General features: G+C 37.3%; 1 protein-coding gene across 4 annotated transcripts in view; it reads left to right on the top strand.

The window, feature by feature from the left end:
• PCYT1A (phosphate cytidylyltransferase 1A, choline) overlaps nucleotides 1-16,358 on the top strand; it is a 63,034-nt gene that overhangs the window by 18,060 nt on the left and 28,616 nt on the right. For all 4 annotated transcript variants that reach the window (XM_046001871.1, XM_046001868.1, XM_046001869.1 and 1 more), the window contains exons 2-3: nucleotides 1,008-1,134; nucleotides 13,682-13,781. In XM_046001871.1, coding sequence (XP_045857827.1) covers nucleotides 1,018-1,134; nucleotides 13,682-13,781 — 217 coding nt within the window. In that variant the 5' untranslated portion in view covers nucleotides 1,008-1,017. The remainder of the gene's footprint in view (nucleotides 1-1,007; nucleotides 1,135-13,681; nucleotides 13,782-16,358) is intronic.

The raw sequence follows: 16,358 nt of genomic DNA, 5'->3' as shown, positions 1-16,358 counted from the left end.
TCTGCTCTGAGGATCTTTCTTCTACCTTTCATGGTATCATGTCTTGGCAGAGATGGCAATTGAACATTAAAGTTCTTCTGTCCCCAATTTCTGGCTGATGCCTAAAATTACATCATTATTAAATTAACTTATTTGTGCAAATTATGATACCCAAGAAAAATGCGGATATCCTTGCAGGGTGTAGGAGAGGTAGCATAAGCCAACATCTAAACTTGACACATCACGTATTTAGAACTTTTCTGTGGTAGCTAGTTGCTAGAAGCTCTCTGCTAAGTGAGACAGTAATAACTAAGTTTTCACTGGGGGCAGGGAGAGGCTTGGGTGGGGTTTTAATAGTTGGGGGCTCTGAACAAGCTTACAGTGCTGACTCGGAAAGAGGAAGGGAAAATGGGTATTGGAAAAGTAAGAGGAAGGACACTTAAAAGATGCAGTACACTACACAATTTTCATAGCTCTAACCATGTGGAATGGTCTGTGAAACCTACAGAGCATTTATAGTTTTAGAAAAATCCAGCTTTGTTAAGCCAGGAATTGGTGATTGTTGTTTCTTTTTAAAAAAGCTCTTTTTTCTTCCCATCTGCACCAAAAATGTGCCTTTCACACTTCCTTGTACTTGTTATGTCTCCAGATGTCCTAGGGATGTTATAAGGGGTGGTGGTAAAAGTCTGTACAACTAACTTTCTCCAAGTTATTAGAATTTTTACATTCAGTCAGGATATGGAATTAGCAGTTAGTATACAGGCTACATTGGTCAGGATAATAATTTCCAAGGTCAGGTGATTAATTGTGGCCGTTGTTCCAGAGAGGCATTTCAGTATTTCTACTAGAGCACATGTTTATTGAAGTTTTGTTGTTTTTGCCAGATGCATTTGGCTCATGTTGTGAAATGTGTGCTGTGGAATTGATCTTTTGCTGAGTGTATCTCTGTTAACATCTCTGAAATACTGGTGACAGACTTTTTCCCCACTTCAATGAGAAAAAAATTCTTTTTCACTTTCTATGACCAGTTAAAAGAAGATGGATGCACAGAGTTCAGCCAAAATGAACACAAGAAAGAGGAGAAAAGAGGTACCTGGACCCAATGGGGCAGCAGAAGAAGATGGAATTTCTTCAAAAATGCCACGCTGTGCAGTTGTAAGGAAGAGATTTCTTTGTTGAACACTTAACCTAGCAGGGGGAGGGTAGAAACTGATAAAAAATTGATGATAGCAGTATGACAAGTCTTCTTAAATAATAGAAAGAATGAATAGTAAGTGTGAATAATATTTTCACAGTTGCTAGAAATGTTATGCTTTCTTACCAAATTGTAGCTCATTGCTCAGTTGTAAGAACTTTACACTGGAACTGGAAAAAGAATGTTAGAGAAAAAAAGAATGTTAGAAAAATTTGGAAGTTGTATATATAGTAAAGATCAAATTAAAACTAATGGAATAGAGAAATTGGAGCAGCCATCTGATCTTAGTTTCACCTCATAGTGTTTCGTTTTCTGTGTCTTTTTTTTTCCTCCACTATAATTCCTTCACTCCATTACTGGTTATATCTTAGATGAGAGCCCTTTTCTGTTACTGCCTACCTGTGTTCCTTTATCCCTGGGACATTATCTTGTATTTGCTAACTACTGCCAAGTCTTTGATTTTCCAAACTGCTCATCCTGTCTTGGTTTGGTACACTTCTTTAAGCTTCCCCTAAAAAACATGTCAAGGACCACATACACAACTGAGGTTATTATTGATATATAATATTATGAAATCCATGTTTTAAAATTCCAGTGAAAGGATTGTATATTTCTGTGTTTTCTTTACCTATATTGACCATTAGCCATTGATCAAATAGAAGTTTCCACTTTTAGTTCTGGAGCTTCATGTAGTACAAAGGGAAAAATACTTTTACTCTGACACAATTAACATTTGTCCCAAAGCAGTACTCTCTCTTGAGCAGTAAAAACAACTTGATTCCCCCAATAGGAGATACATGCTTTGAGCCTGATATTAATGATGATATTGATGGTAGGGGCAAGTATATTAGTTTTCTGTTGCTGCTTAACACATTGCCACAAGTTTAGTGGCTAAACTATACGGATATATTATCTTATAGTTCTGGAAGTCAGAAGTCTGAAATGGGTTTCAGAGGGCTAAAATCCAAGTGTTGATAGGGCTGGAGGTTCTAAGGGAGAATCTGTTTTATTGTCTTTTCCAGCTTTGAGAGGCTGCCCCCATTACTTTGCTCATGGTGCCAGCCAGCAATCACATTACTCTGATTACTGCTTCTCTCATCACATCTCTGCTGTTTCTGACTTTTCTTCCTCTCTCATTCACTTACAGAGACCCTTATGATTACATTGAACATACCTGAATAATCCAGAATAGTCACCCTGTTTCAAAATCATTTATTTTTTTAAAGATTTTATTTATTTGACAGAGAGATCACTCTGTGATGTCTGTGTGTCTGTGCAGAGCAGCAGACAGAGGGAGAGGAGGAAGCAGGCTCCCTGCTGAGCAGAGAGCCCAATGTGGGGCTCCATCCCAGGACCCCGAGATCATGACCTGAGCTGAAGGCAGAAACTTAACCCACTGAGCCACCCAGGTGCCCTCAAAATCATTTAATTTAATCATATCTGCAAAGCCCTTTTGCCATGTAGGGTACAGTAGTCACAGGTTCTAGAGAATAACATGTAGACATCTTTGGAGGACCGTTATTCTCTACACTGTGGTAAGTCTACTCAGAAAATGACTCAGCAGTAAACAAAACAGGCCATTGTTAATTTTTTTTTTTTTTTAGATTTTTATTTATTTATTTGACAGAGAGAGATCACAAGTAGATAGAGAGGCAAGCAGAGAGAGAGAGAGAGGGAAGCAGGCTCCCTGCTGAGCAGAGAGCCCGATGCGGTACTCGATCCCAGGACCCTGAGATCATGACCTGAGCCCAAGGCAGCGGCTTAACCCACTGAGCCACCCAGGCGCCCCCCATTGTTAATTTCTGAATGCTTCTCAGAGACTTGAGGTTAAGGAGATGATAGTAAGCACAAGTCGTGTTGGAGTAGGGCAAGTTATAACCAAGAAGGTGATACTTGTTGCCAGTCACAATAGCCAGGGATAGAGCAAAGGAAGCCAGTCTTAGTGGAATGGGCTCTTAAAAGACTTTAAATTTCTTGGGCCTTAGAATTGAGGAGTTTCAATGCTTTAAATTACTTTGCTTCGTATATTCATGTCATAAATCAGCTGGTGACTTCCTACTTATTCCACATTCCTCTCTGGTACACACTGGCTATTTAGCATGTGCTAATGGTCAAAGATTCACTTGCCCAACAGGCTGTACCAACCCTAGTGAGGAGTGTCTGCTAAAAAAACTTGTCTGTCATCTCTATTGTACTCTTGTATCTCTGACCCCTTTTCAGCTCTGTAGCAAAAGCAAAACAAGATTTTTTTTCCTTTTTTTTAATAACAGTTCTATTGAGACCATATAATCCACCCATTTAAACTGTACAGTTCAGTGGTTTGGGGTATATTTAGAGTAGTGCAACCATCACCACAACCAATTTTAGAATATTTTCATCACCCCCCAAAAAAGTCCCATCCCCATTCGCAGTCACTTTCCATTACCTCCTTACTTCCAGCCTCTGGAAATCACTCTTTAGGTCTGTATAGAATTTTCCTATTCTGAACATTACATATAAATGGCATACATACAATACATAGTCTTTTGGCCAGTTTCTTTTCACTGAGCATTTTTTCAAGATTCATTAATGTTCAGCATGTTTTTAAGATTCATTAATGTTGTAGCATGTATTTGTACTTGATTTCTTTTTGTTAACAAATAATATTCCATCACATACCACATTTTACTTATCCACTCATTAGTTGACATTTGAGTTGAGCAAACAAGATTTTATCACACACAATGTGCCAGCATGGTCAGTAGGTGATAGGAGTATAAAGATAAATAAGACCTTCCTTTTGAGAGATGTGAGCCTAATATGGAGCTCTGTAGCTCAGAGCTCTGAAGAGGTTTTTTTGTTTTTTGTTTTTAAAGATGTTACTTATCTATTTGACAGAGATCACAAGGAGGCAGAGAGACAGGCAGAGAGTGAGAGAGAGGAGGAAGCAGGCTCCCTGCTGGGCAGAGAGCCCAGTGTGGGGCTCGATCCCAGGACCCTGGAATCATGACCTGAGCCAAAGGCTGAGGCTTTAACCCACTAAGCCACCCAGACACCCCTCTGAAGAGGTTTTTTTTTTTTTTTTTTTTTTTCCTTGAAAGTGGGAAAGAAGTTGGAAGTGTAACCAAGTATTAGTAGCTGGGGTGGTGGGTCAGAATGAATTGGAAAGAAGAGAGAAAATAATTAAGGAGGAAAAATAAAGGTATAACGTTATGGCTAGTTTGTTTATAAGTATAAGGAATTTACTGATACAGATGTTTCTAAAGGTACAATCAAAAAGAATCACAAAAATATTTATGAAGAGGGGCACCTGGGTGGCTCAGTGGGTTAGGGCCTCTGCCTTCAGCTCAGGTAGTGGTCTCGGGGTCCGGCGATCAGGCCCCACATCGGGCTCTTGGCTCGGTGGGGAGTCTGCTTCCTTTCCTCTCTGCCTGCCTCTCTGCCTGCTTGTGATCTCTGTCTGTCAAATAAATAAATAAAATCTTAAAAAACGTATTTATGAAGATAAGACTTTTAGCCTATTTAAATATTTATCATATGTATAAATAAATCACAAATTGGCAACAGGTCTGCTAATGGAGATTTCACAATCTCATATTGAAAACATCTGTTTGCCAGTTGCTATGCATTAGAGATGCAAAGATGAAAAGATGACCTTGCCCTTAAGAAGTTCACAGATGGGGTGCCTGGGTGGCTCAGTGGGTTAAAGCCTCTGCCTTTGGCTCAGGTCATGATTCCAGGGTCCTGGGATTGAGCCCTGCATCAGGCTCTCTCTGCTCAGCAGGGAGTCTATATCTCCCTTTCCCTTTCCCTCTGTGTGCACACTCTCTCTCTCTCTCTCTCTCAAAGAAAGAAAGATCTAAAAAAAAAAAAAAAAACTCACAGACAAATAGGGGAAATAGATAAATAAGGTACTGAATGAGGGGCGCCTAGGTGGCTCAGTCAGTTAAGCATCTAACTCCAGATTTCGGCTCAGGTCATAATATCAGGGTTGTGAGGTTGAGCTCCACACAGGCTCTGTGCTGAGCAGGGAGCCTGCTTAGAATTCTTTCTCCTTTTCCCTCAGCCCCTCCCCTGCTTGCATATTCTCTCTCTTAAAAAAAATAAAAAATAAAAAAATAAAAAATGAAAGAGCTAAATAGAAGAAAGAAGTACAATGGCTGCCTAGGGGAGCAACAGATCAACTTTGATCTCTAGAGCTGGGAACAGTGGTTTTGGAAAAGCTTCACTGAGGAGATTATTTCTGAGTTGAACTTTGAAGGATAAATAGGAATTCAAGAAATGGACAAGGGGCTCCTGGGTGGCTCAGTTGGTTAAATGTCTGACACTTGATCTCAGCTCACGTCTTGATCTCATGATTATGAGTTCAAGTTCCATGCTGGGCTCCATGCTGGTCATGGAACCTACTGAAAACAAAACAAAACAAAGAAAAACAACTCCCGGGGTGCCTGGGTGGCTCAGTGGGTTAAGCCTCTGCCTTCAGCTGAAGTCATGATCTCAGGGTCCTGGGATCAAGCCCCACATCGGGCTCTCTGCCCAGCAGGGAGCCTGCTTCCCCCTCTCTCTCTGCCTGCCTCTCTGCCTACTTGTGATCTCGGTCTGTCAAATAAATTAAATCTTAAAAAAAAATAAAGTTTGGGATAAAAATCTGGAATAGATAAGGGAAGCAAGGGGCTGATTATAAAGAATCTTGTGTGCTATGCTTTGGAGTTTGAACTTTATCCTGTGGATAATGTGATCAGATTTGTAGTTTAGAAGATCATTCTGATTGTTTTGGAAAGGATTAGTCGAACGGGGATTGACAGAAACCAAAGGACTAGTTGTGAGATTGTTGTAATGATCCAGGCTGGAGATAATGAGAACTTAAACTACAATTATAAGTTTTTAAGGGGTAAAATAGACAATCCTTGGACATCAGGATGTAAAGGATAAGAGGTGTTAAAGATGACTCCTAGATTTCAGTCCTAGGTAGATTGTATAGATGGGGTGCTTCTTACTTGAAGTAGAACTACAGAAAGATGAATTAGGAGAAAGATGATTTTAATTTAGTACAAGTTCAACTTAGAAGATCTAGGAGACATCCAAATAGTGATTAGATGAATGAGCTCATTGTTTACCTTCACTGAAATGGCAGTAGGAGTCGGAGAATTACTGCTTTTCTTTTCTTCTTCCTTCCTTCCTTCCTCTCCCCCTCTCCCTCCTTCCCGCTTACTCCCCTTTTCTTTTGTTTCTTCCTTTCTTCCTCCTCCCTCCCTCCCTTCCTTCCTTCCCATCTCCAGGGCATGGAGTCTGTTTGCTTTGTTCCACATGCCTTCTTTCTCACACCACATAGTATTCCTCTTGACTTCACAGCCTTTCCCCTAGCATTATGGGGGGAAAAAAATGGATCTCAGTTAAGACCTGTTAACATTTGTGCAGCATGATTGGGTAAAAGGGAAATGTTTCTCTGTGTCATTGTGAAAGTTTCTACTAAAAAATATTTAAGAATCCTTGGAAGTAGAGTACTGGGAAGCCAATATCAAGTTCTAGTCATAATCTGATTTATCTCCATTCTTTATTCTTAAGGACACCAGAATCTCATCTCTTTCAGTGGAATTTTGAAGAATAGTGAGTTAATGTATGTGAACATAATCAGGAAAAAGTTTTTATGAAAGCAATATTGTATTCAGAAAATCATTCATAATTTGGAGATGATGATTATTAATCGTTATAATAGTATTACTTATAATTTGTATAGAATTAAAAACGATATGGCATCTAGAATCTAATCTCTTAGATTAATACAATTTAGTTAATATTGTTGGCATGATAAACCTGTGTGCCATACAATGGGAGAGAAAATGAGCTCACATTGATGATAATGACCTAAATTTGTTGAGTGCCACTATATGTGAAACATTGCGCTAGTTGCTTTACATATACTCTTTCATTTAATCCTTGTAGCCACCTTGTGGGGCAGGTATTATATTCCATTTACTAGAAAATGAAAGCTGTGATTTCACAGCTATTAAGTGTTGCAGTTAGGATTTATTTATTTATTTTGAAAGATTTTATTTATTTATTATGTCAGAGAGAGAGAGAGAGAGTCCACAAGCAGGGGGAATAGCAGGCTCCCCGCTGAGCAAGGAGCCCTATGTGGGACTCAATCTTAGGACCCTGGGATCATGACCTGAGCTGAAGGCAGACATTTAACCTACTGAGCCGCCCAGGCATAACCTAGAGTTGGGATTTAGATCTAATTTTTTTCAAGTTCTAAATCCATGCCCTTTCACTTATGCTTCATGATCAGATAGTTGAAAATAATATTCTGTAGGATTCCATTAAGGTTAAAATGAAGGAGGTGTGTTTTAGGAGAATAAAGGTAGAAATACTTAGTCCTATTTTTATAAGGCTTGGTTTCTAGAGATGCTGGTTTTAGACAGATATTTTTAGAAATACTATTCATTCTAACTGGAGGCAATTCTAGAGAGAGAGATTTTGCTCATCTGTTGTAGTTGAAGAACTTTAGGTTTCATTTTCTATACTTAGGAAGAATTGAAACCCCAGCCAGGAGGGATACCTGTATTTGCTTTCTGCCTTGGTACATACACAGTATATAGAGAAGATTGAAGAAACAGTTGTAAAAGGACACTTTTTTTAAAAAAAGATTTTATTTTATTTGTTTTAGAGAGAGAAAGGGAAGGAGCCTGGGTATGCGTGAGTGGGGGAGGGGCAAAGGGAGAGGGAGAGAGAATCCCAAGCAGAGTTCTGTGCTGAACATGGAGCCTGACACAGGGCTTGATCCCAGGACCCTGAGATCATAACCTGAGCTGAAATCAAGAATTGGACACTTAATTGACAGCCATCCAGGTGCCCTGAAATATAAGATACTTTAGTGTATCTTTTAAAATTGATATTAAATTAATATAACATAAAATTCACTGTTTAAACCATTAAAAAATGTACAGTTCAGTGGCTTTTTAGTGTATTCACAATGTTATGCAACCATCACCACTATCTAATTCCAGAACATTTTCATCACCACAAATAGAAGCCCCATATCTTTTAGCAATCACCTCCCCATCCCCTCAGCCTATTCCCTGGCAACCACTAATCTACTTTTCTCTAGGTCTTTGTCTACTTTGGACATTTCATATAAATGGAATCTTAAAGTATGTGGCCTTTTTTATCTGGCTTCTTATATTTAACATTGTTTTTCAAGGTCCATTCAGGTGGTAGCATGTATTAATACTGCACTCCTTTTTATATTTCACATAGACATACCATTTTGTTTATCCATTCATCAGTTGATGCACATTTGGATTGTTTCCACTTTTTGGCTATTGTAAATAATGCTTTTATGAACATTATTCATGTACAGGTTTTTAAATATATATATATATATATATATATATATTTTTTTTTTTTTTTCAGGGGCACCTGGCTGGCCCAGTCAGTCTCACAGGACTGTGCGATTTTTGATCTTGAGGTCCTAAATTCAAGCCCCATGTTGGGCATAGAGCCTACTTAAAAAAATAATAATAAAATAAAATCTTTGTTTTCATCCTTTTGGTTATATACCCAGGAGTGTAATTTCTGGATCGTATGGTATTCTGTGTTTAACATTTTGAAGAACTGTTTTCCAGAGTTGGGCACCAGTTTACATTCACAGCAGCAGTGTGTGAAGGTTCCAGTTTCTCCACATTCTTGCCATCACTGTTATTGCCAGTGTTTTTGCTCATAGCCATCCTAGTGGGTGTGAAGTGGTATCATTGTGGTTTTCATTTGCATTTTCATGATGACTAATATTGTTGAGCATCTTTCCATGGGTTTTTTTTGGGCATTAGTATATCTTCTCTGGAGAAATGTCTAGATCCTTTTGCCTTTTCTTCACTTCCCCCTTCAGCCTCCCTTCCATTTTCAGTGGCCTAACCATAGATTTTTCAGTTTCTCTTCTGAGACCTGTTAACGTGACCTTCTCTAGATTAATGTTTCTGGCTTGATCTGGGCTTAGTAAAGTGCTCAGTAGTTCCATTAGTCATCTGCTGATCCTCTAGTACATTTCCCACAATCGTTATTCCACATATTTTCTACCTTCCCCAAGCTTTCAGTCTCATTCTAACCTCCCAATTTTTTAAAGGACATTTCATGTCCTTCTTACTATGCCAGTTGAGGACATCAGATATAAATTTGTGTGTCTTTCCTCTTTATATCTAACATTGTCCTTTTATCACCTTCCTTTCTGCTTTTAGAAAAGGGTGATCCTTCTTATTTCTAAAGCTAGTATGTTCCCCCCTGCTTTCCTTTGAAGCCATTCTGTACCATTTCTCTAGACTCTTCTGTTTTTCCTTTTCCAGTATTTTCAGTCTCTGGCTTCTTTTCTTCTGTCTTTGATATGTACAGATGTCCTTAACTTAAAAAAAAAGTCACTTGATCTTTCTGTCTCTTCTAGGTACCTTTCAGTTTTTTTCATTCCTTTTATAGATACACATAGCTAATGAGAGATTATTACTACTTTTTTCCTTTTTCTTCCAATTTTTTAAAAGGCACTGGTGTTCTTTTATTAATATATTCTAGAAGGTCTCTAATAGTCATTTGAATCTCCAAATTCAAAGCCTTGTCTCAGTTCTCATTTTCTTTAATCTCAACTCCTTCTTAAAAAAACATCCCCATTCCTGCTACTATACTACTTGTACTACAATCTTATTTTCAGTTCAAAAATTCATTGTAAATGCCTCTTTTTTCTTGTGACAATATTTTTTCTTTTTACCATATTCTACCCATTCTTCCTTTACAAAATCTGCCACCCTTTCTACTCCCACTGCAACATTAATGGAAAAATCTGTAAGTCCATTTTCTTCTCCCTATAATAACCTCTGAACTGGTCTCTTTCTAAGTACACAAGATAACCAGTGGTATCCTACTAAACTGGCTCACTGCAGGCGAAAAAACCCTCTGATATGTAGCATTTGATGATTTCTGTGGCTGAGATTAGATTACCAATGATTTAATAACTGGCCCACAAAATTCCTGAATATTTAACAACCAACTCCAGTATACCACTGGTAATAACTTTAAGAGACACAGTAAAGCTTGTCTTTGATCTATATGTACTATTGTTAAACACTTTTTTTCTATTTGTTTTGCAGATTTTTACCTGTTTTTATATATAAATATATATAAACTATTGATATAATTCATATATAATTATAATGCACATACCCATTTAAAGTGTGCAAGGAATGGTTTTTAGAATATTCAGGGTGGACAACTGTCATATAATCTATTTTAGAACATTTCCGTCACCCCAGAGAGAAGCCTAGTACCCATTAGCAGTTACTCTCCCTTTCTCCCTAATCCTCCAAGCCCTATATAACCACTAATGTACTTTCTGTATAAATTTTTTTATTCTGGACATTACATATAAATGGAATCATACAATAAGTGGTCCTTTGTGGCCAGCTTCTTTTACTTAGCATAATGTTTTCAAGATTTCAGGATTCCTGTTGTAGCATGTATCAGTACTGCATTCCTTTTTATGCCCAAATGTCATTTGTTTCTTGAGGTATAACTTAAATATAGAAGAGTATACAAACTTTAAGTGTACAGCTCAATATGTTTATACACACACACACACACACACACACACACGTAATCACCAGTATTCCCAGAAGACTCTCACGTCCCTGCTTGTCAGTATCCACTTTATCTAAGAAATCCACTTAATTTCCTCCATTTCCTGTGGCTTCTTAGTCATTATAGATTAGCTTTGCCTGTTTTTGAACTTTATATAGATAGAATCATAAATTATGTATTATTTTGTGAATAGCATATGCTTTTTTTTTTAAAAGATTTTATTTATTTATTGAACAGACAGAGATCATAAGTAGGCAGAGACAGGCAGAGAGAGGAGGAGGCAGGCTCCCCGCTGAGCAGAGAGCCTGATGCAGGGCTCCATCCCAGGACCCTGAGATCATGACCTGAGCCGAAGGTAGAGGCTTAACCCACTGAGCCACCCAGGCGCCCCAGCTTTAGCATATCTTAAACTTAGCTTATTATAGAAGTGATTTGTAAAAAGAATTTTTTTTTTAAGATTTATTTATTTTTAGAGAGAGAGAGCAAACATACAGTGGGGAGGGGTAGAGGAAGAGGAGAGAGAATCTTAAGCAGTCTCCCTGCTTACAATCCTGATCATGACCTGAGCTAAAATCAAGAGTTGGACACCCAACCAGCTGAGCCACCCAGGTGCCTCAAAAAGAAATGCATTTTAATTTTAAAACCTAGTCTTAAAGGAAGTCACCTGGGTATCTCAATTAGTTGAGCATCCAACTCTTAGTTTCTCTTAGGTTATGATCTCATGGTGAACCCGGAGTCAGGCTCAGTACGCAGAGCGGGAGTCTGCTTGAGGATTCTACCCCTCTGCCTCTCCCCCTACTCATACTTTCTCTCTCAAATAAATAAATAAATCTAAAATCTAATTGTAAAAAATCCATCCTTTTCTGAAAACAAAACAAAACAGTGTCTTCCCAGTCCCTGGATTCAGCCCGATCATGATGTAATCTATTTAGAATTAAAAATTCTAAGCAAACATTACTATAGCCCAACAGAAATTAAAATAATTATAAGGGAATGTTATAAACAACTGAATGCCAAAATAATTGACAATTTAAAGAAAGACAAATTATCAAGACTAACCCAAAATGAAATAAAAAATCTGAATGGACTTATCTCAAGTTAAAAAAAAAATTGAATTAATTTTTAAAAATCTTCTCACAAAGACAAGACCAGTCCTAGCTGCTTCATTGATGAATTCTTCCAAATACTTAAGGAAGAAATAGTTTCCTGTTCTGACCAGTTTCAGAAAATAGAGAATACTTTCTATCCCATTTTATGAAACCAAACATCAAATCCAGGGGAAAAAAAAAAACCATAGTTAAAAATTTCTCACAAACTTAGAGGAAAAAATCCTTAACAATATATTAACAAATCTAGGAATATATAAAAAGATCTATATAGCATGACCAAGGGGGATTTCACTCTGGAATGCAAGGTTGGTTTGACATCCTAAAATCAATTAATCTAATACACCATAATTAACAAGACAAAACCAGAATTTGATTGTTTCAGTAATACAGAAAAAGCATGTGACAAAATCCAACACCTATTTATTATAAAAACTTTCAACAAATTGCAAAAAGAAGGGCAATTCCTCAGTTGATAAACGGCATCCACAAAAAAACCTACAGTTAACATAATGTTTAATGGTAAAAGATTGCATACTTCACCCCTAAGATATTTGTCCTTGTTACTTCTGTTCAGCATTGTGCTAGAGATTCCACCTAAGGCAATAAGGGATAATAAAAAGGAAACTAAAGGCATCCAAATTGGAAAGAAATAGAACATCTTTAGTCATAGATGACATGATCTCATATGTAGAAAATCCTAAGGAATCTACCAAAGTGCTTCAACTAATAATTGAGTTTAGCAAAGTCACAGGGCCACAATCAATATACAAAAATCATCTGAAATTATACACACAGACACAACATTTGCACATATAAATCAATTTGCATTTTTATATACTAGCAAGTAACAATCCAAAAATAAACTTAAGAAAAACAATTCCCTTCACAATAGCAACAAATAGAATAAAATACTTAAGAGTATTAACAAAAACTCTTAAGTAAGACTTTCCTCTGTAGAGGAAAGAGCATTCCTGTATTCTTATTTCAGCTTTGCCTCTGAGTAATTTCATGTAATTTATTTGAACCTTGTTTTCCTTATCTTTAAATTGAGAATTATTGGGGCACCTGGGTGACTCAGTGGGTTAAGCCTCTGCCTTCAGCTCCGGTCATGATCCCAGGGCCCTGGGATTGAGCCCCACATCGGGCTCTCTGCTCGGCGGGGAGCCTGCTTCTCCTTCTCTCTCTGCCTGCCGCTCTACCTACTTCTGCCTACTTGTGATTTCTCTCTCTGTCAAATAAATAAATAAATAAATAAAATCTTAAATAAATAAATAAATCGAGGATTATTGTACATCTTGCCTCACAGGGCTGTTGTGAGGATTAGAACATACTTGCAGTGTAAAGCATTATACAGTGATAATCGCAATTGATAAAGCATACAGGAGCTATTTGCCTAGCTAATCCCCTAGTTGAAGTGGTATGAAAATGAGCTTAAGAATTTTGGTGGTTTCATGACATAGAACAGGGTGTGTGTTCTGCCAGACAGTGGAGGAGCCGTTATTTAGGACCCAGTTAGTTGGGACTGTGCCTAGTTTCCCAGCCACCTTTCTCAATATTACCCTGAAATCACCAGTAAGACATTTATCTTTCATATCATGATTTACTGACGTACCCATTTGATAAAAGGTTGCAACTTTCACTTGCCATTTTGAAATGCCTTTTTTTCTTTTGTTACATGATTTAGGAGGAATTTAATCACCAGTATATTGAATAACTGATTGTTCTTTAAAGCTGCCATTTTTTGAGTATTTCAGTTTGTACCATTGAACTTAACCTTGTTTTTCTTCACTTTCCTCTTCTTAAGGGCTTACAGCAGCCAGCTCCTTTTTCTGATGAAATTGAAGTCGACTTTAGTAAGCCCTATGTCAGGGTAACTATGGAAGAAGCCAGCAGAGGAACTCCTTGTAAGTAAATGCTTAATTATATTGTTGTTTTACTCTTGTTTTTAACTCTTACTAATCCCCTTGAGTAATAAGCAGGCCAATGGGGTAGGGTACAATGACAACAAAATGGTGTAGTGGCAGCAGGTCAGATTTCAAAATGTCATCAGACAGTTCAAGGATCACATTCAGATATGATAATAGACCTGTTGAAGGCAATGTCTTTTCATGTTCTCTCTGATAACACACATTCAGAATGTGGTACCTCACCCAGATCTGATCACATTATCTATATTACCCAGCTTATTGCTAATCTTTCCACAAACCACCTGTGGTACATAAAATGTTTGTGTGTGCATGTGTACTATTCCCAAGTTTTGAAGCTTATAATTAACAAGCACCAACTAATTTAATTTTTAACAATTTTAGAATAGAATTTTTAAGTCATTTTTTGAGATTATCTACTTTATCATCTCTTCATTATATACATGAAGAAATTGAAGTCCACAGAAACTAAGAAGTGAAAGTTCCCCTATGGTAAAACAAATAATTAGTGATAGAATTGAAACTAAAGCCTAAGTTTTTCCATCTTTGTGTTCTTTTCACCCTGGAGTCTTTGTAGACATTAGTTATAAATAATAGAAGGCCATTGGCAATCTGATTGCATTTTAGGTGGAACAAAGAATCACAAATTAGCCTATAAAATTTGCTGGTCTAATTTGGTCTCTAGTAGTTCTCCTATATCACATTCCGTCTGTTCAGTCTTACATGAAATAACCACGTAACTATTAATGCCAGTGTTGGACAAGGAGTAAACCAATAAAGAATTTACACATGCCACTATTAATGAATTTTAAACCAATAACTAGTACAAAGGGGCATTCTTCTTCACCACATACCATGTTTTCACTAAGGAGGTTAAGGGAATAAAAGAAAGAAGTTGGTATAATATAGGAGAAAACTTACTACCCAGACAAAAAACAAATACGGCTGAAGAGATGAAAAGCTTATTTCTTTTGGAAGATGAAAGAAAAAAGTCAGCAGTATGTTTTCTAGGAGAAGGGGGGGAAAAAGGCAAAGTCTGAAGGGTAGTGGAATGTGTTGGGACAGAAGTTTTGGTGATAGGTATTTGAGAGAATATATCAAAAGATGGATATATCAAAAATATATAAAAAAATTGAAACAGATTGGTTCTGCCTAAAGGAGAACGTGTATTTATTTAGCCAACAGTAATGCAAGGACTATAATATAATACAAATCAGGATCATTTTGAAAGTGAAAGGGGGTTGCTCTTAATAATATGCTGAGACAACATATGAATGAGGATTTGGCCATCCTAGCCAGTAGACACTTGGTAAAAGAGTGAATAACTTGTGCTTTGTTCCCTCATTTTCTCATTCAACGGTGGTCTCTTCTGGCCATTTGGTTACTGTATTAGTCTGGGTTTGCCAAAGACTTGGGGGTAAGTCATGGGGAATTGAGATAGGAGGCTGGGGAAACACTGAAGAGGCCAAGAAGCACATCTGGAGTTTGGTCTGAAAAAGGGTTCGGTGGTGACTTGGCTTGATAACCAGATGATTAACCCTGGCAAACAACCGGTTGATCAACAGCATTCTTTACTCTTTCCACCATCCTGGAAATGTGTTTATGGAGATAAATCCCCCTCATCTTGCTTTGCCCAGCTGTACGCTAATGTCAGAGAAACAACAAATATTCTTAATTTTGTATTCTATGCTTTTTTAGTTACTTCATGTTTATGATCTAGGATGTAGAAGACATTATGCTCCTCAGATTATGTTTTCTTTTGCTTTGGTTTATGGATGAGGAAACTGAGTCTTAAGGAGGTTAAGATTACAGAGGAAGGAGGCTGGTAGTTAAGTTGGAGCTATAATTTTTTCTGACTCTTAAATCTATTATACTATTTGTTTTTCATTATAGTGGCATATCTATTTTATTTAAAAATTTTATTATTTTTAAATTTTATAGTATCCTGTGTTATAAAACCAGGACATTCCCATGGCCTAACATTCATAAAGTACAAACAGGGCACAGAGTGAAATGTCTTCCTATTATCACTATCTCACAGCCGCCCAATATCCCTCCCTCCCACCCTCTTAGTGGGTGTATCGTGGTACATTCAGTCCTTCCATTGAAATTTAGGCTGTTTCCAAACTTTTATTATTACAAACTATGCTGCATTGAGTAACATACGTATTTACAAATCTATCTGTGAAATAAATTCCTAGAATTGGAATAGCTGGGCCATTGTAGGTATAGCTGGGCCGTTGTAGGAGATAAGAAAACATCTGATGACTTTAGGTACTTTCCAGAAAAAAAGGGTAAAAGCATTTATTTGTCTTTTAATAGATATTGTCTAATTGCCTTTTTAAAAAAAGATTTTATTTATTTGAGAGAGAGCATGCACACACTGTGCACGGGCGCAAGTAGGGGAAGGGAGAAGCAGACTCCCTGCTGAGGCATCCCTCTAATTGCCCTTAAAAGTTGTACCAATTTATATTTCTATCACCAGTGTATAATTTCTCAGTTTAAAAGCTACTTATTTATGGATAAAGCTATCTGGAAAGAAATGTCCACAAACCT

The sequence above is a fragment of the Meles meles genome, chromosome 4 (genome assembly GCF_922984935.1).
Source record: "Meles meles chromosome 4, mMelMel3.1 paternal haplotype, whole genome shotgun sequence".
Classification (NCBI taxonomy): Eukaryota; Metazoa; Chordata; class Mammalia; order Carnivora; family Mustelidae; genus Meles; species Meles meles.
The sequence above is the reverse complement of the archived record's forward strand: the minus strand, read 5'-3'. Positions and strand labels throughout refer to the sequence as shown.